Genomic DNA, 21,332 nt, shown 5'->3' on the forward strand with positions numbered 1-21,332 from the left:
CCAGTGATGCCCTCGATGTGATGTCCCGTTGCCTGGAGGCGTTCCGGGTCTGGATGAGGAGGAACAGGCTTCGGCTTAATCCTGACAAGACTGAGTGGTTGTACGTACCGGCATCTCGGGAAATTCAGTTCATTCCATCTTTAACTATGGGGGGTGAGGTGTTACCCCCCCCACCATAGATAGGGCTCGCAACTTGGGTATCCTCCTTGACTCACAGCTCAGTTTGCAAGACCATGTAGGAGCTGTGGCCAGGGGGGCTTTTGCCCAGGTTCACCTGGTGCGCCAGTTGCGGCCATATCTGGACCTGGATGCCCTGTGTACAGTCACTCATGCACTCGTGACCTCTCAGATAGACTACTGCAATGCTCTCTACATGGGGCTGCCCTTGAGGACCACTCGGAGGCTTCAACTGGTGCAGAATGCAGCCGCGCGAGTTGTGATGGGGGTTTCCTGATACTCCCATGTAACACCTCTCCTCCGCGAGCTGCATTGGCTTCCAGTTGCCCTCCAGGTGAGATTCAAGGTGCTGGTGATGACCTATAAAGCCCTAAATGGCATGGGTCCAGATTACTTACGGGAGCACCTGCTGCCGGCATCAACTTCCCTTCGTCCTGTGCGCTCCCACAGAGAAGGCCTCCTCAGGGTGCCGTCGGTCAGGGATTGCCAGCTGGCGGCCCCCAGGGGGAGAGCATTCTCTGTGGGTGCACCAGCCCTTTGGAATCTACTGCCTGTTGAGCTCCGGACGGCTCCCAACCTTCGCTCTTTCTGCCGTGACCTGAAGACTTGGTTGTTTGAACAGGCCAGCCTGGACTAAGGGTTTGGGTTTATTTTAACTATTTATTGTTAGGGCTAATTACTTTAATTTTCTTTTTAACTTTTGTATGTTGCATTTTATTGCCCTGTACACCGCCCTGAGTCCTTCGGGAGAAGGGCAGTATAGAAATTTAATAAAATAATAAAAATAAATAAATAATAAGGAACAACAGCAAAAGAATCAAGAAACTGCTTTATTACAATTTCATTCAGCATAATTTAAAAATAACTGTTAGTTGCCGTACAAATGTACTTCAAACCGTAAAATCAGTTGCCAGTGTATATTGAAGTACCACACAATGAGTCTGTCTGCTCTCTGAACCTCAACCATCATTCAAACCACCCCAGCTCCGCCTGGAGAAGCCTCCTTCCCCAGGGAGAGTCCAGTCCCACATCATCAGGCTCAGGCAGGAGGAAGCATGGAACATCAGGAAGGCATTCAGGAGACATTTGGCAGTGCCAGCGAGACCAAGTTCTTGTTAACGTCACAACCTGGTTGGAAACTGTTATCGCAACATACCCTGAGGATGGTCAGATGTAGGCCAAAGGTTCCGGCCCAGAATCTCAGCTGGGGCAAAGGGGAAAAAGGGGACCACAGCATGGCCAACGTTACAGCACTCATGAGATTTGCATGCCGAGGATGAGAATTACACAGGATTTCCTCCTGGGCTAAATCACCAATCTCGCTGTGACATCAGCATCCATGCAAGGAGGACAGTTCCCAGTATCACAATTCCACATTCAGGCAAAATTTCCTGGTCACTAGTGCAGATGAGGATCGCAGCCAGAATACAGAACACAATTATTTGGAAGAGGGGCTGGGAACAGAGCATTGCATCTTAACATTCTTCCTAAGGAGCACGCTGCTCTAAGCATTTTATCCATAAAGAGATGCTGTTGAGCATCAGGCTTTCCTTAATCAGCTGAAGATGCCCAATGGACATGAGTTTTTTACTGTTACAAAAGGAAACACGTTGCATGATACTTAATAGAGATTTGTGTTTCTAAAAAAAAAAGTTGCAAAAGTCATTCTAAAGAAGGCATTAGTATTTCAGGCAATGTTAGACCTTACTCATATGCATCTCTATGGGAACCAATGGCCTAGAAAGATTTATAAAGGTAAAGGTTCCCCCGCACATGCGTGCTAGTCGTTTCCGACTCTAGATTTAAGCTTCTACTAAATCAGTGCATTGGCTTAATAGTACTCACGCCTGAATGTTTAAAAGTAGTTATTGAGTTTTATCTGCAAGGGAGAAAGGGGAACAGAAGGCACACAAAAAGGCTGCTTTGAAGCAGCACAGCTTTTTAAAGGTTTGATGGCAGGAAAAAAACACCAAGACTCTATCCTGCATAGCAGGCAATTTCTCACCCCAAGACTCACAAGGCTGAAGTGTAATCATGGCTTTTAAGCCAGGAAAAATGCCAGTCCAGAAAAACCATCAGAGTGTCTGATATCAGCCAGCACAGAGTAGTTAATCTAGGCCTGGTGTGTGTGGGGGGGTGGGTAGGAAGGGGCGACGGGGGTAGGAGAGGAGGCGCAATGTGGCAATCAGAAGATTTTTACATAGTTCAGCTTTCCAAACCTTGAAAGCTAAACAACTGCCAGATACCAGAGCTGTTCCACAAAGAAGCTAGCCTGATTGTGATTTCATAAAGACCTCACAGGGATTGCTCATCCCTCAGTTTGCAAGGCTTGTTGGCATGCCTGCCCGCAATAATGGAGAGATTTGAAAATTTGTATGGTGCTTTTGAAAACTGTGAGTCTACTGCTACTGGAAAGGCACAGCCCTGCCCTACATGAGATTAGAGAGGAAGCAACACGGATGTGAAAGCAAAGCAGACCATTGTCTCCTTCCGAAAGATTCTCCCTGTTGAGCAGAGAATCCCTTGGCTTTGAAGGCATCCCGTAGCTTTAGGCTCCTCCACAGAAGAGGTGGAGAGTAAAGTAGGGACACGGAGAGTTTACCTGGAGGCTGATCCTTAAGGCTAGAGCCAATATGTTCATTTCTGTTGGCTCAAAGTGGCAGCTGGACTGCAGGAGGACTTGCTGAAAGAAAGTTCTCTTTAAAGCCATTAGTGCAAGAGGGCATTAGTTAAGGAGATGGACTGCAAACACCCCACACCTTCAGTCTGCGCTACCCTTGTCTTGCTGACTACAACAACAGGCACTTCTTGGAGTTCTTCTTTGTCACCGGATAGAGAACGGCACGCACGGCTTCTGCAAATACTTCCCTTACCCCTTCCTGGTTCAATGCTGAACACTCCAAGTATTTGACTGCCCCGATTTGTTTGGCTAATGAAGTGCCCTGCTGGGGGGTGGTAGGGCCCAGGCTTTGCTCCTTCAGCTTTTTCACGGCTTCTGCATTATTCCGCAAGTCCCTTTTGGTGCCCACCAGAAGAATTGGCACATTGGGACAATGATGGGAGACCTCAGGATGCCATTTGTGTCGCACGTTGGCATAAGAGGAGGGGCTGCCGATGGAAAAGCAAATCACAAAGACATTGGTCTGCGGGTAGGAGAGGGTCCGCAGACGGTCATATTCCTCTTGTCCGGCCGTGTCCCAGAGGTTAAGGCTGACCATCCTCCCATCCACTGTCATCTGAGCACTGTAGTTATCAAACACCGTGGGGATGTATTCCTCCGGGAAGGCATTGGTGGTGTAGCTGATGAGCAGGCAGGTCTTTCCCACAGCGCCGTCTCCCACCACTGCACACTTTATCGTCTGCATACTTTGGCTTGGAAGAGCCCTGTACAAGGTAAAAAGGTAAAGGTAAAGGTTCCCCTGCACATGCGTGCTAGTCGTTTCCGACTCTAGGGGCCGGTGCTCATCTCTGTTTCAAAGCCGAAGAGCCAGCGCTTGTCCGAGGACGTCTCCATGGTCATGTGGCCAGCATGACTAGACGCCAAAGGCGCACGCAACGCTGTTACCTTCCCACCGTAGTGGTCCCTATTTTTCTACTTGCATTTTTACGTGCTTTCAAACTGCTAGGTTGGCAGAAGCTGGGACGAGTAACAGGCGCTCACTCTGTTACGCGGCACTCGGGATTCGACCCGCCAAACCGCCGACCTTCTGATTGACAAGCTCAGCGTCCTAACCCACTGAGCCACCGCGTCCCTTATAGCCCTGTACAAACAGAGATCCAAATTAGAGAGAAGGCAATTATTGCCTGTATATTGGAGGTGGTTACCGTTTGAGAGTGGAATGCAATGAAATTTCATTTTAACGTAGGCTGATTAGTGTACATTTAAAATGACAATAAAGTTATTATATTCTCTTAATTCACGTATGGAAAATTTTTGTGAACAAAGAGCAACCTGGAGACTTTAAAATACAGGCAGCCAGAAAGGGTCATTGGGGCTGGACAGCTTCTTTGCTTAAGGCAGGAGAAATGAGTGGCTTCACCTGTTTCCCGTGGGCAGCATCCCTATTAGAAAGAGTACATTTGCAGGGGCACCAGAGAGAAAAATCTCTCTTCCTGCCCTGCCAAGAAGAATATTGACTGGGCCTACAAAACTAGAGAAAAGCATGGCAGATCTCTTCCAAAGGGCGCAGAGACAACTTGTTTTGAAAACTTTTTACTTTGCTGTCTTCGAAAATTTGCTGCCCCAGCATGAACCAGGACTTGTTCCAGCAGCTTAATCCTCCATCATAATGTGAATCCTACCATTTTGCACTTCCAAGATTGCCAAACTAGCTCAAACAAGCAATGGCTTGTCAGACGTTTCTTCAGGAGGTGCTACTTAGTTTCTTGCCAGGCACAAAACCAGCCTAGAAGATCACCTGTCCCAAAAGAGCCAGGACCGCCCAACAAAGCAGGGAGACAGCTGGAAAAGACCCTAAGAAAAAACCCTCAAACGTCCCTTTGCAATCCATGTTCCAAATCCTTCCCTGGGTGCTAATTTTTCAATCTCTATCCCCTCCCCAATTTTTCAATCCCTCCTCACCCCTCGTAGTTCCGCTAACCACGGTTTAAGGACTAAGGCATAGTAGCTTAGTCCACACTTACACTAAGCAGGAAACCACGGCTCACACACGGAGCAGCCTGGTTCGAGTGGCGCGCTAAGCCACAAAGCAAACGAGGCTATGCGGCTGTCCTAAAGGCGGCGGCCGGCGAAGCTCCCGGGCTTTCCACTCGCTGTCCATGGGCAACTCTCGCCCTCCCCCCCCTTCGCCTCGCCCGGCAGCCGCCGACCGCGCCGCACAACTTCAGCCGGTGGGAAACGGCTTCCGCCCGCGGGGTTTGGGCGCAAGCAGCCCCGCAGGAAGGGCCGTCCTTGTCCTCCCGGGGAGGGAGACGCCTCCCTGTCCGTGGAAGGGGCTGTCGCGGAGGCTCAGGGCCGCTCAGCCCCCGAGCGGCGCCGCGCCCGAGCGGCTTGGCCGGGCCGAGGCCGACTCCGCCCGCTGCGGACGATGGGGCTTGTGGTCCAGGCAGGCAGGCGCGCCCGGCGGAGGGCCCGTCGTCCCAGGCGACCCGGAGGCCGAGCCGCGCCCTCCGGCCGGCCGCCTCCCAGAAAGCCGCCGCGGGCCCGGAAGAGGCGGCGGCGGCTGGCGAAGGGCCGTGCCCGAACACGGCGGGCAATCGGGGTCCCTGGCCGGGCTCACCTCCGCGCCGCTCGCGCCTCCCTTGCTGCCCTCCGGGCGGGTCCCCGCGCCGCCGCCGCCGTCCGAAGTCGAGCTGGAAGCGGCTGCGGAAAACCGCGCCCCCCGTGCCCGGCCACGCACTACGCATGCGGCCTCACGCCCCGCCCCATCGAGGGAGAAAGGCCAATGGCACGGCCCTCCCGGGCCTGCTGGGAAGCGTAGTCCCTCTACGGCGGCCGCGAAGGGCCTCTTCCAGGCTCGAGGGCGGTCCCTGGGCTCGCGCGCCCCGCCTGCAGGTGGCCACGGAGGAGGGGGCGCCGTGCTTCGTTCGGGCCGGTCTCTCTAGCCCAGGGGTAGGCAACCTCGGCTCTTTTATGACTCATGGACTTCAACTCCCAGAATTCCTCAGTCAGCTGACTGAGGAATTCTGGGAGTTGAAGTCCATGAGTCATAAAAGAGCCGAGGTTGCCTACCCCTGCTCTAGGCGCCCAATGCTTCGCCTCCCGCGGTATCCGTGCATTAGCAGCCCCCCCGCCCGACTCCCTTGTTCTGCATCCACGTGATGCTGCATTTGTCTCTGGCGAGAGAGAAAAGCTGCCCCGGGGTGAATTTGGGGCATCGGCGGATTGAAGGAAATGTTGCCAAGAAAATGACTCTTCCCGGTAGACGCCAGGAGGCTGGAGCTCCGTTGCCCAGTGATAGAGCTACACTCCTCGCCCTCATCCTGGCCTTGCAAGCAGCATTCCCGGCACTTGTTCGGTTTTGTGTTTCCTGACCAACGGGAGAGCTGTACCCCCCTCCCCCGGGGGGGTCCCCCAGCAGGTTCCTTGCACAAGGAGCACTCCCTGGGGCGGCACGGGCTAAACCACGGAGGCGGCGTCTGCACAGGAGCCTGGAAAGTAGCCCAAACTGCGGCCCTGTTGCCTGAGGCGATGGTGGCAGTCTCTGAGGCTGGGTTTCTAGGCAACACAAGTGGTACCCAAGCAGCTGGTGATCAGTTCCCACAAAGAGGAGGAACTGAGCCTCTTCTTTCTCCTCTTGAAAAGAAGGGCATCTTTCAGGGGGCTTTATGCCTGAAAAGCTGCTACCAGAATTATTCTGTTTTTTTGCTACTGTGGGTTAATGCCGGGTCTCCTGGACTGTGGCCTTGGAGACCTTGCTTGGCATACCTGCACACATGGAGACCAGCCCTTTTGCGGCTGAGCTTGGAGGAGGGCTAGAACACAGCAGGGCGGCTCATGGCTGGCAGCGGTCCCATTCATCACCAGTTGGTACTGGGAAGGAAATCTGATCAAGAACATGGCTGCATAAAGCTCTTGCAAAGAAGGGAGGATCTCCACAGCATACACCTCTCTCTCTCCCTCCCTCCCTCCCTCTCTCTCTCTCTCTCTCTCACACACACACACACACACACACACACCAGTCATGCACACGCTCACTGGCCAGAGGTCTCTGACTTCCTCCCACTGAAAGAAGTTGCTTTTATTTCAAGACAAGACAGGGCCAAGAGGGTCCTCCCGCAGGGGCGAAACTCTCAGTGGTGGGGAGGTGTCCCCAGGCTCCATGGTGGTGCTCTGCTCCTGCAGCCCCGAGCCAGCCCAGCCCCCTCCTGTTCCTCAGCCTGGCTCAGCTGCCTGCTGCCCCTGCTTGGCTGCCCCTCAGCCCTCATCCTCGGACCAGCCCAGGCTGTCATCTGACTCATCCAATGGGGCTTCTGGAGAGCTGCCTTTCATGGCCTCCTCCTGGGGTGGTGGCTGACAGGCCTCCACTCTGCTCTGTGGATGCTCCAGCCCAGCCCAAGTAATGGGGCTCGCTTTCTTCAGAGCAATTTCCACCTTGGAAGGCAACAGACTGGCAAAGCTCTTCTCCACATCGATGACCTGGAAGGAGAGAGCCAGCAGGAGGACCAGCTGGATCAGGCAGCCCCCCAATGTCTGCAGGGGCTGTCTTGGCACTATGAGGATGGTAAGATATCCTCAAGCTCCACAAACGGAGGCCGCCTCCCTCCCCCAACCTTTTCATTGGTAGCTATGGAAAGAAGAGACCATTTGGAATCCAGGTGGGTCTTTCTTCCAAGGTGGCCAGGCAAGCAAAGAAAGCCAGGCAAGCAAGTCAAACATACCCCCCAGAGATCCAGCTGGGCCTGGAAAATCTTGTCTCTCTCAAAAGCTACCCGAATGTCCAGCTGCAAGAAAAGAGGAAGCCTCCTCAGCCCCAAGTCCTACCGCAGCACCTCCGCCCTGCCCTGCAAGATGGGCTTGGTTGCAGTGCCCAGCAGGCCGCTTCTGAGAAGCAGCTGTGCCCCAGCCCTCCCACCCCACCCGCCGGCAGCCCTTCTTCCTTACCGCAGTGCGGTTGGCCTTGATGGAGCTGAGGTGGGGCAGGGGGGTCCTGCCATAGAGGGTCACCACCACTTGGCTGCTGGTCTGATGCCAATCCTGTCGACAAGAGACTAGCTTCTTGTCCTCCTGTGGTGGCCATAGAAAAACAGCTGGTCAACGTTCCTGCCCCCTCTTATGCAGGGAACCCCAATTCGGAGGACGGGCCTTTTGGACTGCAGCCTTTCAGGTGCCCCAGCAGGCAGAAAACCTCCCCAGGGACCCCGAACGGGATGGGAAGCATCAGCCCATTTCCCTGCTTCTGGGTTGCAGGAGGGGTTTCCCATTCAAGGGCATCCCTCTTCTCGCTCCTCTGTTTCTAAGGGAGGCCTCCTGCTCTTCCCCACGGGGATCCCATGGCTAGGAGGTTGTGCTAGAGGTGGGTGGGGAGGGGCAGATGCTGCTGAAGGTGCCTCCCCTGTGAGAAAGCGGAAGCTGTTTTTCTGGGATCTGAAAGAGCTTTGGGGGCAAGAAGTCCCCCTTCCGCTTTAAAGCACATACTTTGCAGGTAGCCACAACCAGCAAGGCTAGTCCAGTCCCTTGCTGTCTGGGCAGGGCTGGCTTCTGGCTTCCCTTCGGCTGCAGACCAAGCCCCGGACAGGGCGGGGGTTGGGCAGAAGACCCTCACCTGCCCCGTCACCCAGGTGTGCTTCCCTCTGCTGCAGCCCTTCTGCTCCAGGAATGCGGCAAAATCCGTGGTTTTGATCCTGCAGCAGCTCCAGTATTTCATGCTGGATGGATTACGGAGGCGGGAGACAAGCAGAGAGCTTGGGCGGATATTTATTTAGGTAGTTAGCATAGGAATTCCCTCCCCCCAGTTCCAGATGGCTCACTGCAAGCGGGTGAAGCATTCACAGCCGCAGGCACCTGGCTTGTTTGACTCGGCAGCCCCAGACGGGCCAGCATGGGGTGGGCAGGAGGGGAGTGGAAGATGCCGGGTCCCACAGCAGACCATCCCCTGCTGTGGGCATCACAGCTGTAGACAGGGACTTTGAGGAGGAAGGGCATCAGAGATGCCCGTGATGCTTACCCCTCATGGAAGACGGGCACCCCTGGGTGGAACAGGCAGGTCTCCCTCTTGCTCTCCTCCCCCTGGAAAGCCTGAAAGAGGAGCCGGGCAGGAGACAGGAAGGGTCAGCCAAGTGGTCAGGAAGTGCCCGCTCTGGAGCCGCCAGGGGCAACCAGCTCTTTCGGCCCAGCGCTTCCTTCCCTCCCTCATCTCGGTGAATGCTATCCCGCTCTTTCTCGACCAGCCAAGGCTGGGCCATTAATTGGGTCCAAGGGGGGAAGTTAGAAGCTGAGCAGCCCCAAAGACAACTCACCGCCTGGCAGCCGGCGTTTTTGCAGGCCGTGCCGGTGCTCGCCTCTGAGCTGCCCCCTAAGAGACAGCCAGAAAACAGCAATTTGGGGCCTTGCAAGTCTGCTGGGGCACGGAACTGCAGCTGCCCCCAGGGCCAATCGCATCTGCTTGCAAGGGATCCTGTCCTGCCCCACAGCCTCTTATCAACTGGCCAGAGGCTTGGGACCTTCCCCAAGCCAGGTTTAGAGGGCTGCAGCTTCCAGCGTTCTCAGCTGGCTCCCCCCACAGCCTCCCACGGCCACACAGAGGCACAGTGGGGCCACCTGTGGTACTTGTCCTCCCCCCCATCCCCGGTCAACTGGGAAGAGAGCGGCCACTTAGCCGCTCAGCTCCCCCCCCCTTCATCTTTCCCCCAGCAAGCCCCATCACGTTTCCCACCGGGGCTGGTCAAGCCGTGCGAGGCAGGTTGCATGGCCGTGGATGTGTCCAGCTTCTCCAGGACTTGCTGCAGTGCCTGGGCCACCTTCACCAGCAGCGGCTGCTTGGGCTCATCGGAGCTGGGGGCCAAAGGAGAGGGCAGATTGTGTGCACGGAGGAGCCAGTTTACGTTAAGTTTGGGCAAAAGGGGTGTAGCTCCTGTTCTTCTGCCACCCCCCGCCTCACGGACTGCTTCCTACCTACGGTGCACAATTCACTGATGGGGTTGGGAAGGGAAGCAGATAAATGGAACCTTCCTCGTGCAGAGGAAGTATACCTGTAAAACTCAAGGGAGATCTCTGCTGCTTCCCATCCCTAGCCCAAAGCTGTCAGCACCATCAGACTTGGGAACTCCGGGAGGGTCCTTATCAAGCCCCTCACCTGGGCCTCTCCCGCTGCAGCACCTCAGCAGACTTTGGCTCCAGAACAAGGTCTTCAGTGCAGGGCTTGCGCTTGGCAGAGGCCTCCTCCGGCTCTGGAGGCTTCTCGTGGCTGTGGTAGCCTTTCGTGCAGCCCTTTGGAGAGACAGGCCCTTTTCTCACATTGAGGGTGCAGTCTGCAGTTGAGACTGAACTGCGGACCTCTAGCTCAGCCCTGAGTTTGGATGGCAACGGGACCCTTCTGCCATGTCCTGCTGTCACCCTCCCTCCCCACCAACCCCCACCAACCTTTTCCAGGTTGTTTTAAGGTTGTGATTGGGAAAAGGCCACTGGAGAAAGAATAGCTGAAAAAGTCAACTGTGTCTGTGCAGCAAAAGCCAAGAGGGTGCCGGCCTCTTGTGCCGGCCTCGTCCATCGGTGCACGGGATGGATATGCTGACAGGGGAACGGGCACTCGCACCCCGCAGTTTGTAAGCAACATCTACCTTTATGGAGAGGAATTCAGAGAAGTCGGTCGTCCGTTTCTTGCAGCAAGACCAGCCCTGGAAGAACAATGAGTAAATGCAAGGTGCTGTGGTCCTCCTATCTGCACACTGCCTTCCTGCTTGGGGGTGGGTGGGCAGGGCCCCCATCCAAGGAGCAATAAGGGCAGAACAGGTGCCTTGATATGAAGGGAGGGGGACAGAGCAGACCCTCCACTCGATGGGGATGTCAACCTGTGCAATGGCCCTTCTCCTCCTGGACACTCCCTGCCCCACTGCTGCAGTTCCGCCCATGGCTGACTGCAGGGAAATGCGGTGGAGCCCACCCCCCCAACACACACACCTGCCCTGTACAGTTGGGCCTACTCACCTTCAAGGCATCATGGAAGATGGGAAAGCCTGGGTGGTGGAGGCAGGCATCTGAGAGGGGGAGGGAGGGAGGGAGGGTTTTCTTCCAGCAAGCAGCTTGATTTGCTCCCCCCATCCTTCCATCCTCTTCCATTTCCAGACTGTTCTGGGGATGGAAGACCTGCAAGTTCTCCAAGACTGTGATTTCTGGCAGCCCAGTTACACTGGCACTCCTACAATGTGCCACCCACTGGCCAAGGTTGTCAGCAAGGCTGCAGCTCCTTCCCCTTATAAAGCCCCCCGTGGGGATTTGCTCCGAGCGCCCACTTTCAGAACATCAGCACCAGGGGAACTGCCTGGCAGGCACAAGTCAGAAGAAAGGGGTGTGCTGGGCATGCCAGCCAGCATGCAGCAGATGTGGCACCCGCAAGGCCCTTCGCTCCTGTGCCCACCACCCTCCCTGCTCACCTACCCTGGCTGTTCCTCTCTGGGTCAAAGCTCTGCCCGCAGCCTTTCCTGTAGCACAGCAAGGCCATTGCCGAGTCTGGGATGGAATCTGGCCCGCCGGGCAGCTACAAGACCAGAAAGCTCAGCTATCTTTAGTAGCGAGGGCTGCAAAGGGGGCAGCCCAGAAAAGGGCAGCAGCTGCTCCACCACTCCAGATCACCAAAGGGAGGGCTGGGCTGGGTGGGTCCCCTCTGCCTGAGGTTCAGCTGTCAGCCATAAACACAAGGCCCTTGGCAGAAGCTTCTTGGGATGCCTCTGGCTGTTGCTCCTGCTCAGATGTAGGGCGACTTGTTTCCCCCTGCCTGTTTCCTCCCCCCCCCCCACCAATCATGCCAATGACAAACAGGAAGAGAATCAGCCGAAGAAAAAAGGCTCTGCCTCTTCTTCCTCAGTTGCACAGGAGGGGAGAGCTGAGGCTGCCTCTTCTTCCCTGCAGAAGACCCCAAGTGCAGACTCAGCGGCTCTCCTTTGTCCCCTGGAGCAGGGCAGAGGGGGCAAGGCCATTCCCCCCTCCCAGCCGGCCCAGCCTAAGTGAAACACATCTTTCGTCCCCCTTCCAAGAGGAGCTGGCCTGAAGCCCAGGTCAAGAAACGGCTGCCCAGGATCGGGAGTCCTTGCTGGGCAACCCCATCCTCCGGCACCTGGCAGTGACCCGAGAGTGTCAGCTTGTGGGAGACTACCTGGCACCTGGAAGGAAGCCCAGCAGCATCTGCAAAACCGGGTCAGATCCCACCGCCAGTGATGTGGGGCGCCTCTGGCTGGAAGCCCGAAATGGGTGCCAAGGAAGCTGCCAACCTAGTCATGCCTGAGCATTACATACAGCTGTTCCAGCCAGCTGCTGAGAAGGCCGGAACCCTTTCAACTAGACCTGCTCTTCGTGTGTGGTACGCCCACTTCCCTTTTTGTCCCCCTTAATATATCCCAATCTGTGTCCATCACGTGACAATTCTGCACTTTGCCTAACCCCAAATCATCCATCCTCCTTTGCTGGTCGTCTGCAGCCAGGTATTTGCACTCTACAAGCGATTAGTCCCACTCAGAATGTCTTGGGGAATTCTTCCAACTGACAGCCAGGACAGATCAGTGTCCTTTGAGCAGCACGGCCATTCCCTCTCTCTCTCACACACACACACTCACAGAGAGAGAGAGAGAGAGAGAGAGAGAGAGAGAGAGAGGGAGGGAGGGAGGGAGAGAGAGAGCTACTCTAAGGGGCTCCAGGGCTGTTTTCCCAGAAAGCAAGTGACCCGAGCAGCCCAGCTCAGCCACTGCGCCACTTGGCTCACACGACTGCCGTTTCCCAAATGGGTTAGAACAGCAACTCCCAGAATTCCCAGCCACCCCTTGGGCAAAGGTGCCCTGGGAATTCTGAGGTGTAGAGCTCAAGAATGGCCGAATACCTTCCCAGCAGCAGGAAAAGGCTGAGGATGCCGGCCTGTTGCCATTTGCCGGAGGCAGATTTTCCGTCTAGTAATCAGAAACCCAGCAGACACCAGAGGTGGACACAAGGTGAAAAAGTCTTAAAATCCCTTTTAATAATGCATTCCTGTCACAATCTTGAGACAAACTCAACCTGTTAGTGGACGATTACAGCTCAGATTCACACATTTACTTCTACACAAGACAGGTAAAGTTAGGGTTATACAAACAATTGCTTCAGCTGAGTTTTTTTAACAGGAAACTTTTGTGTTTTACTATGTCCAATAGATTGTACTTTTCTACCAATAAAAAAGAAAGAATGGTACAACACTGAATAATTCATCCCAGAACCACCACCGCTATCGAGCCCTCTTGGCTGCCCCAGAGAACTACAGGAAAGGAAAAAATGGTCCAGAGGAAAAAATAAAAAGCTACAAGTTTAAAAAACTACTCCCACCTCCCCCTACATGATCTGTCACTTGTGGCTGTAGCCACGTACAGAACCACGGGCCTTGTCCCAGTGCTCAGAAGGGCTCTCTGAGGCCTGGGGGAGAGCTGGTGGCCTCCAAGGACCGCCTGTGGCCAGGGGCTTGGGGAAGGGAAGAAAAAGGACCAGGCCTCCTAGCTTGGCCCATACACTACACAGCTACTGAAGCCTCCTGGGATCCGTGTTCACATTGCGTGCTTGCAGGAATGCAACCCTCCTGGTGTCAGCTGCACCGTTTAGAAATATGACCAGATGCGTCTTGCCTTGGCCAAACTCCTGGCCTCAAGAAGGAGATAGGGGTCTTCTTGAGAGGAGAGCCAAGCACTGGACCCTTTCCTGTTAGTACCGGCGACGCTTGTTAGGGCCAAAATCTCCGCCGGGAGTTCCCCGGTTGAATCCCGGTGTGCTTCCTCCCATGGTGCCCAGGCCTTCCATGGCCCCGCTCTGTCCGAAGCGATCGGCTGGTGGTGGAGGGGTCTTGTGCAGAGAGAAAGATTTTGGTCAGAAACAGCCAGAGGCCCAGAGATCCAAGGGTTGGGGGTTCCTTCCTGCTTTTTGAAGACCTACAAGGGGGCTCAGAGGCAGGTCTAAGCCTAAGCCCAGGGGTACCACTATTTTCAAAGAACCTGCTTAAGAAAGACAGAAAACCCAGCTGGGATCCTAAAACCCATCAGAACTCTAAGAGTAATAGGTCCTGAAAGAGATTTTATATCCTGCAAGCCTCAGATGTTTAAGCTGCTAGCCCTCGTTAGGTTTGTCAAAACAGAAGACAGGAATCCTAAACCCAGTTTATGTCCTTAAGAAATAAAAATTACCCAATGGACCTTGCTTTGAATGTTGCAGCACATAGCCCCCCCCCCCCACTAGCTAAGAAGTTAACTTGAATAGAAGCAAAAGTACTCAAGATAATACTCTCCCTTCTTGGCTCTTCCACACACACCCCACCAAGGACGAGAGCTCGGTTGACCTCACCATTCCCATGGCTCCATCAGGGATCATTGGTCCAGGGCCAGTCGCAGGCGGGGGTCCTGCAGGGACACTGGTGCCCCCCATGGCCCCCCTGTTGTTCATTCCTATTGCACCTGAAAGGCAAATCAGGGACCCCTTCTGAGATGCAACCCAACTCCCTTCCCCTTCAGAATCCACTGTGGCTGACCCCAAGCCCGGCCCCTTTGCCCACAGCCCCTGCTCAGCCACAGGCTGAGACCCCCGACCGATGCCCCGGGTTGGAAGGGCACCCTCTCTCGACTGCGGAGGGCCTGGGCACCCCTCTCACTTACCTCCCATCCCCATCTGCCCCATGCGCATGTCGGGAGGCTCTCTCTGAAACAGACAGACAGGCCCAAGGTGACTGAGTGCCCTGGTGGTCAGGTGCAGCTGCCGCGCTCCCACCTGGTCCTGCCCCTCGTCCCCCCTATTACCGCGTCAGGGAAGGCGCCCTTGAAGCCCTCCTGCTGCTGCTGCCGCCTCATCATCTCCTCCTGCTGGCGCCTCATCTCCTCCTCCCGGCGCCGACGCTCCTCTTCTTGTCTGCCAGAGAAGTCTGGGCTTGGCTCTCGGTCTGGGCAGCCTGCCCAAGGATCAGGCCCCTTGGCCTCTTTGCCTCTCTGCTTTGCAGGCCACATCCACTAGCCCCACCCCCCCACACGCAAAAGGACCGTGGGGCCATCAATTAAGCCAGAGATCGCTTAGCTGGGAGGCTGGAGCAAAGAGCTCCTAGGGAAGTTTTCCATGACTAAAGAATTTTGTTTTTCAGCTCTATTTATTAATCAATTTTTGACCAGCTTTATTATTTATTCTGCAATCTGTACCAGAACTGCCTTTGTCAATCCGCTGCTCACCTGAGTTCCAGCTGTTTGCGCTTCTGCACTTCCTGATTGTGCAGCTCCTCCATGCGCCTGAGCTCCTCCTGGCGCCTCATCAAATCTGGGAAAAGGAGCAGGATGAGAGTTTGGAATCTAGACGGGGCTGCCAGAAGCGATCCCCATAGCAAGTACCCATAGATTCCAGGGCCCACCTTGACGCATGAGCATGACCTGGTGCTCGTGACGAGCCGCCTCCATCTCCATCTCCAGCTTTTCCCGGGCCTCCTTAATGTTGCGGTCCACTTGGTCTTGCTGCTGCTTTTCCATTTCGATTAAGGCCTTCCAGCGCATGGCGTACTCGTACTCGAAGGAGCCTGGCTGTGCAAAGCGGGGAGGCTGCTCGCGCTCCCTGCGGGGGCAGAAGCCAAAAACCCACTCGCTCAAGAACCACAAGCCGCTGAGACCAAGAGTCTTGCAGAGGACATAGAGCCATCCGCTCAGCCGGCACCTGCTGAATTAGCAGAGCCTGCAGCCCCAACCCACCAATATCACCAATTAAAGACACCCGAACTGCAGTGTGGATACAGAGGACAATTTTCAATTTTCACGTCTGCTTTAACAGACATAAGCCTAGCCCAAAGGTATTTCCTTCCATGACTGCATGCAGGGCAGAACAGCTTCCATCACAAAGGTGCCGCTTGGTATCTCCCCAGCACCTACTTGTGATACTGCTGGTTTTTGATGACCAGCTTTTCCGGCAGTCCTTCCTCATCATCATACTGGTCCATGGGCTCCACCGTCACAGGCCGAGGGAACCTTGAAAAAAAAATTGAGAATAGACCAACATCAGGGGCAAAAACCAGAAAGTTAGCAACAGCCTTTAGTATCAAACTTTCCCTTAATTCCCTTTCCAGAATGAAGGATCGTTCTTTGACGGTACCAACTGATGTTTCCTCAAGCCATCGGGGCAACCAGAAGAAAGTCAATTATCAGGATCGAAGCACCAAGTTACCCAGTACAGATCCTAACATCCTGCTTTGGCAACCATTCAGCTCCTCCGTGGTTTATCTCAGAAGCAGCATCTGCCACACTCAGGCATGTGGAAGGAGGAATCAGCTTCCTAGGTAGCTGACCTGAGCATACACACACAACAGTTGTAAGCTGCAACCCCTTTCAAAAATGAGTCTCTAAAAGAGAACGCAGATGCTGCGTGCATATTCTCTCCACTTTGTCAGCCCTCCTCACCAGAGGCAGAGTTCATTCAGTAACAGGGACCGCCAAAGTCCCCCATTTATGGCTGCAAACACAAGGACACAAGACCTGCCTTCTAGCTGTAAGCCTACCCAGTGACCCAGAGCATCCTCGCCTGTGCTTACGTAGTCAGCAGGAAGGATCCCTCGCTGCATCTGTCCAGGGCTTTTCTGGCAGCTGGTTTTCCTGAGAACTCTACAATGCCTTTCCCAGAAGGCCGGCCTCTGTCGTCCACAATGACCACAGCCCTCTCCACTTGGCCAAACATGGAAAAAGCCTCTTCCAGGAGCTCATTAGACACGAACTGTGGCAGGTTCCTGACGGTCAGCGATGCACTGTGGCAAGCGAAGCGCACACGCAGCTGCTTCCCACGCAGAGGCATGTTGTCCAGCTCCACCTTTGCAATCTCAGCCAGGGTCCGAGTTTCCTGAGGGCAAGACAGACATGCAGGCAGACTAAATGAAAGGTGTTTTTGGGAGGAATTGCATTACGGTATTCTCAAGAGTATTTGTATTGTAGCCCAAAGAACAATTGTTCGGTGGGCTAAAGTGAGGTACAAATTAAACATGTAAGATTCTACTTCACAAATAACCAGCCGCAGAAAAAGCCCCAACGTTTGCCTGGCTCCCACAGGAAAGAAGACCTCAGCAGCCAGATTGGCAATACTATTTCCCAGCATTTTCAGCTCTCTTTCACGCATAGACAGTTGGGATAAATGCCAGTAATAGAAGGGATAAATACCTTCTGGAGGGCCAACAGCCTAAAATTTGCTTGCATCCAAAATACGACATATGCTGCTCAAAGAATAATGGTCACGCCCTTCAATCTCAGTCAAGTTAGCTCAGCCCAAGGCCCAGGACACACAAGAAATGGCTCTGGTCACTCACCAGCCTGATGAAGCCAAAGCCTTTGTCCTTGTGAATGAAGACTTCACCAGCTTTTCCATATTTCTCAAACATCTTCCTCATCTCCTCCTCGGTGATGTCAGGTGGCAGGTTTCCCACAAAGAGGCGACTCCTTTGGGTGAAGGTTTTTTCTCCAGGTTTTCGGAAATTCTTCAAGTCAATCGTCAGGCCTTCATCTGAGGGGAAGGAGATAAAAATTCATTCTACAAAAATGGGGAACAAATAGTGACTATTAAAACATTCCAGAAAATGATGATCTGAACGTTACAGCCACAGGAAAGTACCGTCCAAAACTATCATTGCAACCAGAAAGAGGATTCCCACTGTAAACTGCATCTTATGCATCGGAAGATTACAAATTTATTTAATTTATTCAAATTATTTTCCAAAGCACCAGAGGATGAGAAACAATGGATGGAAACTAATCAAGGAGAGAAGCAACCTGGAATTAAGTAGAAACTTCCTAGCAGTGAAGACAATTAACCAGTGGAACAGAAGTTGCCTCCAGACGTTGTGGGTGCTCCATCACTGGAGGTTTTTAAGAAGAGACTGGACAGTCATTTGTCTGAAATGTTATAGGATCTCCTGCTTGAGCAGGGGGCTGGACTAGAAGACATCCAAGGCCCCCTCCAGCTCTATTCTGATTCAAATGCAAAACAACCACAGATCACAACAACTGCAAGGTCAGGTCTGCAGCAGTTACATTTTATTTACAAGACGTTGCGGGTGGGAAAAATTTTCAGCTCTCTCCTGAAGGTAGGCCATGTTTTAATAATAACATTGCTTAAAAACTAGCTAACAAACATTACGTGACTCGTAAACTAATCTGATGGGCCAACACGTTTTACTAAAAGTTTTAAGGAGTCCATATGTTCTTGAAATGGAGATAAAGGTTCTAATCTTAAAATCAGAGAAAGTACCATAGAGACATCTAAGTCCAAGGGAAGGATGAGTCAAAGAAAGCAACGTTTTAACGGTGATTATAACTTGCGGCTTATAACTTGCAGCGTCAGCCAAAGAAGCCTTAGGGTTCCCTCTCTAAATAATGCTGCAGACCGTAGAGTTTAATTTCTTTTTGCAGGAAGAACAGCCCAACCAGAAGATTCTGTCAGTCTAGCCAATCTAGGCTGTGTTCATGAACCGAAACAGGAGCAACTCTGCCTGGCAGAAACCAATTCCCAATTTGACACCCATGTTTGGGGGGGCAAGCGAAGGGAAACCCAATATTGGCCTCTCCAGAAGCCGCACGCTCCCCCCCCCCGCCCCGCCCCGGACAGCTGGGCATAGCCAGCTTGGGCTGCGCGGTGCTCTGGCAGAGCTCAGCCCGCGAATGGCTGTTGCCAGCACGGATCTTCCAGCCCGCCCGCGGGTCCATTCCGGAGCGGAGCCTCGCGAAGGCCCCAGGCGGCTCCCCCGTCCCGGCCGGGCCGCTCACTCTGGCTGTTGATCTGCTGCCCGTTGGCGGGGGCGGCCTGCGGCGGCGGCTGATGGTGCGGCGACGGCGGCGGCGGCGGCTTCCGCGGGGTGTGATTCTGCTTCTCCATGGCGAAGCCCTTGCTGCCCTGCATGGCTCCTCGCCTGGCGCGGAGGGCCGGATCCCTGCGGGCGAGGAGCGGAGGACAGCGCGCGGGGGCCGCTCAGGCAGAGATTCGGCCGCCCCCCGTCGCCCCCCCCCCCGGCACCGCCGCTCCCGGCTCGGGGGCCCCGGCGGACTACAGTTCCCAGGGCACTCCGCGATCGCGGCCGGCGGAGGAGTCAAGAGCGTCCCAACGCCGTCGTCCCCACGCTCCCCGGGGAGCCTCCGGTCCGCGGCGCGCTTCCCAGAAGCCGGCAGACGGGAGTGAGGCAGGGCGGGCTCCCGCTCGAGCTGCCCCCTCCGCCGGAAGAGGCGCTTCGCGTCGCCCGCCGGGCCCCGGCCCCGCCGCCGCCGAGCCTCCCGCGGCCTCCTTACCTCAGGCGGAGCCGACGAAAAGGCGGGGGGGGGTAAAGGAAGGAGGAAAAAATGGGGGCGCGCGAGGCCGGAAACCGTTCTCTGGTGCGTGCTGCCCTGTCCCGCCCCTCTCGCCTTTTGGTGGGCCCAATTGGCTGAAAAGCCGCTCCTATTCTTCCGCTAAATGGCCGCCGTGCTTGCCGATCTAAAGGCGAGGGTAAACCGAGCAGGCCGTGGGCTTTCCGATTGGTCCGGCTCTGTGCTCCCCCAGCCCGCGCAAAGCTTAGCCAATCAGCACTCGTGGCGCTTTCCAGTCAAGTTTGAGTGAGTGGTGAAAAAGGGACAAAGGGGCAGGAAAAGGGAGGGGGCGAAGAGTAAGTGACGTGAGGGCCCGCGAGGCCCGCGCAGGCGCATAAAGAACCGTGCAGCTTCTTAAAGGGACCGCGCCTCCATACGGGCGGAGTGGGACGTATAGCGGTCTGCCTTTGGGGGCGCTGGGGCAAGGCCGCTTTCCAGGGCCGTAGAACGCGGTCGAGGGCGGGTCGGAATTAATACTTGCTCAAGTATAGGCAAATTAGGCGCAGAACTTTGCTCCCGATCCAGCTTGTAGCCAGTGACTTGCAAAGAAAAAAAGGGCAAGCCGCGCAGGGCGATCCTACACTATTTCCCCCCACCTTTTTCCATTAAAGGTCACAGCTAAGATTTCCCGGCATGTTGCAGCAAAATTCTATGCAGGATGCTGGGGTTGGCGAGGAAGAACCATGAATTCAATGCATTTGTTTCCAGCTGTTGAGCGGGAAGGTGAAGAGCACAACTTTGCTCTGGAACCTTCTTCTAGGAAGCCTGCTGTGCCCAGAGGAAACCAGCTGGCCAGAATGCAAGCCAGCCTTCCAACTGCCCCACCAAGGGGGTGGGTGGCGGGTGTCTAACAAGAGAGGTCTGGGAGTTTTCAAGAGGAAGGGAACAAAGCTGCACTGCAGGTGGGCGGTTGGTATCACAAAGCCCATTGTTTTACAATTTCATGAAGCCTTACAGGTAATAGGTCTTAGAGGGTTTAGGAACTGGAGGGAGAAGTGGATGAAACTGAGAGGTCATACATACCCAATCCTCTACTTCCAGCACCAGGATCCACTTTCCCCATTCATCCTACTGGACTAAGCCCTGAGCATTGTGGGCAAACCATGGTTAATAGCTGAGTGATTCTCTTAGCTCTGGTCCTTAGCTCATCCTTAGATCAGCTCTAGCTATGCCCCTTCCCTGGCTGCAGCAATGGGGCCAGCTCTTTCTCTCACCGGCCCTCTGCCCCAAGGTTGCCCTCTTAAGGCACGTAAGCCACTCTGGAGAAGGTGGCAGGTGAAAGGAGGTGGCAATTCCAGCTCTGTAAGAATCACATAAAGATCAACATCTTGCCAGAAAGACCAGGTGCCGGGTGGGTAGACCAGAGGTGCCAATGCGACTGGATGCCCTTTGCCTGATCTGAGCCAGCCCAGCAATATCGGGCAATGGAACCGGTCAGCCCTTTTGGCCGAGACCACCTCCTGGACAGAAGCTGATTCCCTCTGCCTCACGCTTCAGCAGTTTAGCCTGCTCACATAACCCTGCAAGGCTATAGAGCAAAATGAAGAAATAGCTCAAGACTTTCACCTTTTTGCTAGGCCGGACAAGATCTCCATTCAAGAATCTTTTGGCAGGTCCCAAATTGGGTCTGGCAGTCTCAGCCTCTTTGAATAGTAGGTGCCATTTTGCCTACGTGCATTATGCTACCATGCTTGCTAGGCCGGACAAGATCTCCATTCAAGAATCTTTTGGCAGGTCCCAAATTGGGTCTGGCAGTCTCAGCCTCTTTGAATAGTAGGTGCCATTTTGCCTACGTGCATTATGCCACCACGCTTGCAAAACGATCTCTTTACTCCCTGCTCTGCTCTGTCCTTGGCTTTCATTGTTGACACTGGTCCTTTTCCGATCCCTCCCGGCTGTTTGGCATCACATGTGCCCACCTGTTCTCCTGCCAGGGAGAAGCCATAGCTTGGGGCTGCCCTGCCAAAAGCAGGGGCTGATCGCTGCAGCTCGTCCCATCTTTGCAGCTCCTGGGCCCCATTACAAAGCTCCCCCTTGCCGAAGCTCTGCAGCTTCCACAGCGCTGGAACTGTCCTCTCTGAGCTTCGTGTGTGGCTGCCAGACCAGATGCTGTGCTTTGACCTTCTGGCTGCTTCTGCTTCTGGCTGCCTGGCCTCCCTGAGAAAGCAGGAGGAAATGCCATGCGCCTGGAG

At 54.6% G+C, this 21,332-nt stretch overlaps 3 protein-coding genes across 6 annotated transcripts; all 3 read right to left on the reverse strand.

The window, feature by feature from the left end:
- Positions 1-994: 994 nt before the first annotated feature.
- LOC308673270 (rho-related GTP-binding protein RhoG-like) lies at positions 995-5,529 on the reverse strand. The gene is made up of 2 exons (XM_081336834.1): positions 5,418-5,529; positions 995-3,561 (listed from the first exon to the last, which is right to left on the reverse strand). Exon 2 carries the CDS (start codon positions 3,540-3,542, stop codon positions 2,967-2,969), a length of 576 nt encoding a protein of 191 aa, XP_081192960.1. The 5' UTR covers positions 3,543-3,561; positions 5,418-5,529; the 3' UTR covers positions 995-2,966.
- Positions 5,530-6,845: 1,316 nt separating this feature from the next.
- On the reverse strand, positions 6,846-11,593 carry ITGB1BP2 (integrin subunit beta 1 binding protein 2). 4 transcript variants are annotated; one of them, XM_081336395.1, is made up of 11 exons: positions 11,234-11,593; positions 10,784-10,833; positions 10,417-10,473; positions 9,933-10,066; positions 9,513-9,631; positions 9,097-9,152; positions 8,805-8,875; positions 8,403-8,505; positions 7,742-7,864; positions 7,519-7,581; positions 6,846-7,276 (listed from the first exon to the last, which is right to left on the reverse strand). In XM_081336395.1, the coding sequence occupies exons 1-11, from the start codon at positions 11,295-11,297 to the stop codon at positions 7,055-7,057; spliced, it is 1,062 nt and encodes a 353-aa protein (XP_081192521.1). In that variant the 5' UTR covers positions 11,298-11,593; the 3' UTR covers positions 6,846-7,054. The 4 variants fall into 4 exon arrangements, with proteins under 4 accessions (XP_081192521.1, XP_081192520.1, XP_081192518.1 ...); XM_081336394.1 differs by lacking the exon at positions 11,234-11,593 and having other exon boundaries at positions 10,784-11,226; XM_081336392.1 differs by lacking the exon at positions 11,234-11,593 and having other exon boundaries at positions 8,403-8,541; positions 10,784-11,226.
- Positions 11,594-12,775: 1,182 nt separating this feature from the next.
- NONO (non-POU domain containing octamer binding) lies at positions 12,776-19,175 on the reverse strand. Its single transcript, XM_081336391.1, has 11 exons — positions 19,084-19,175; positions 18,568-18,731; positions 17,115-17,308; positions 16,353-16,654; positions 15,697-15,792; positions 15,189-15,385; positions 15,013-15,097; positions 14,593-14,701; positions 14,452-14,494; positions 14,144-14,253; positions 12,776-13,648 (listed from the first exon to the last, which is right to left on the reverse strand). The coding sequence occupies exons 2-11, from the start codon at positions 18,698-18,700 to the stop codon at positions 13,511-13,513; spliced, it is 1,407 nt and encodes a 468-aa protein (XP_081192517.1). The 5' UTR covers positions 18,701-18,731; positions 19,084-19,175; the 3' UTR covers positions 12,776-13,510.
- Between the last annotated feature and the right edge of the window lie 2,157 nt (positions 19,176-21,332).

Source organism: Vipera berus (assembly GCF_964194415.1).
Source record: "Vipera berus genome assembly, chromosome: 11".
NCBI classification, from domain to species: domain Eukaryota; kingdom Metazoa; phylum Chordata; class Lepidosauria; order Squamata; family Viperidae; genus Vipera; species Vipera berus.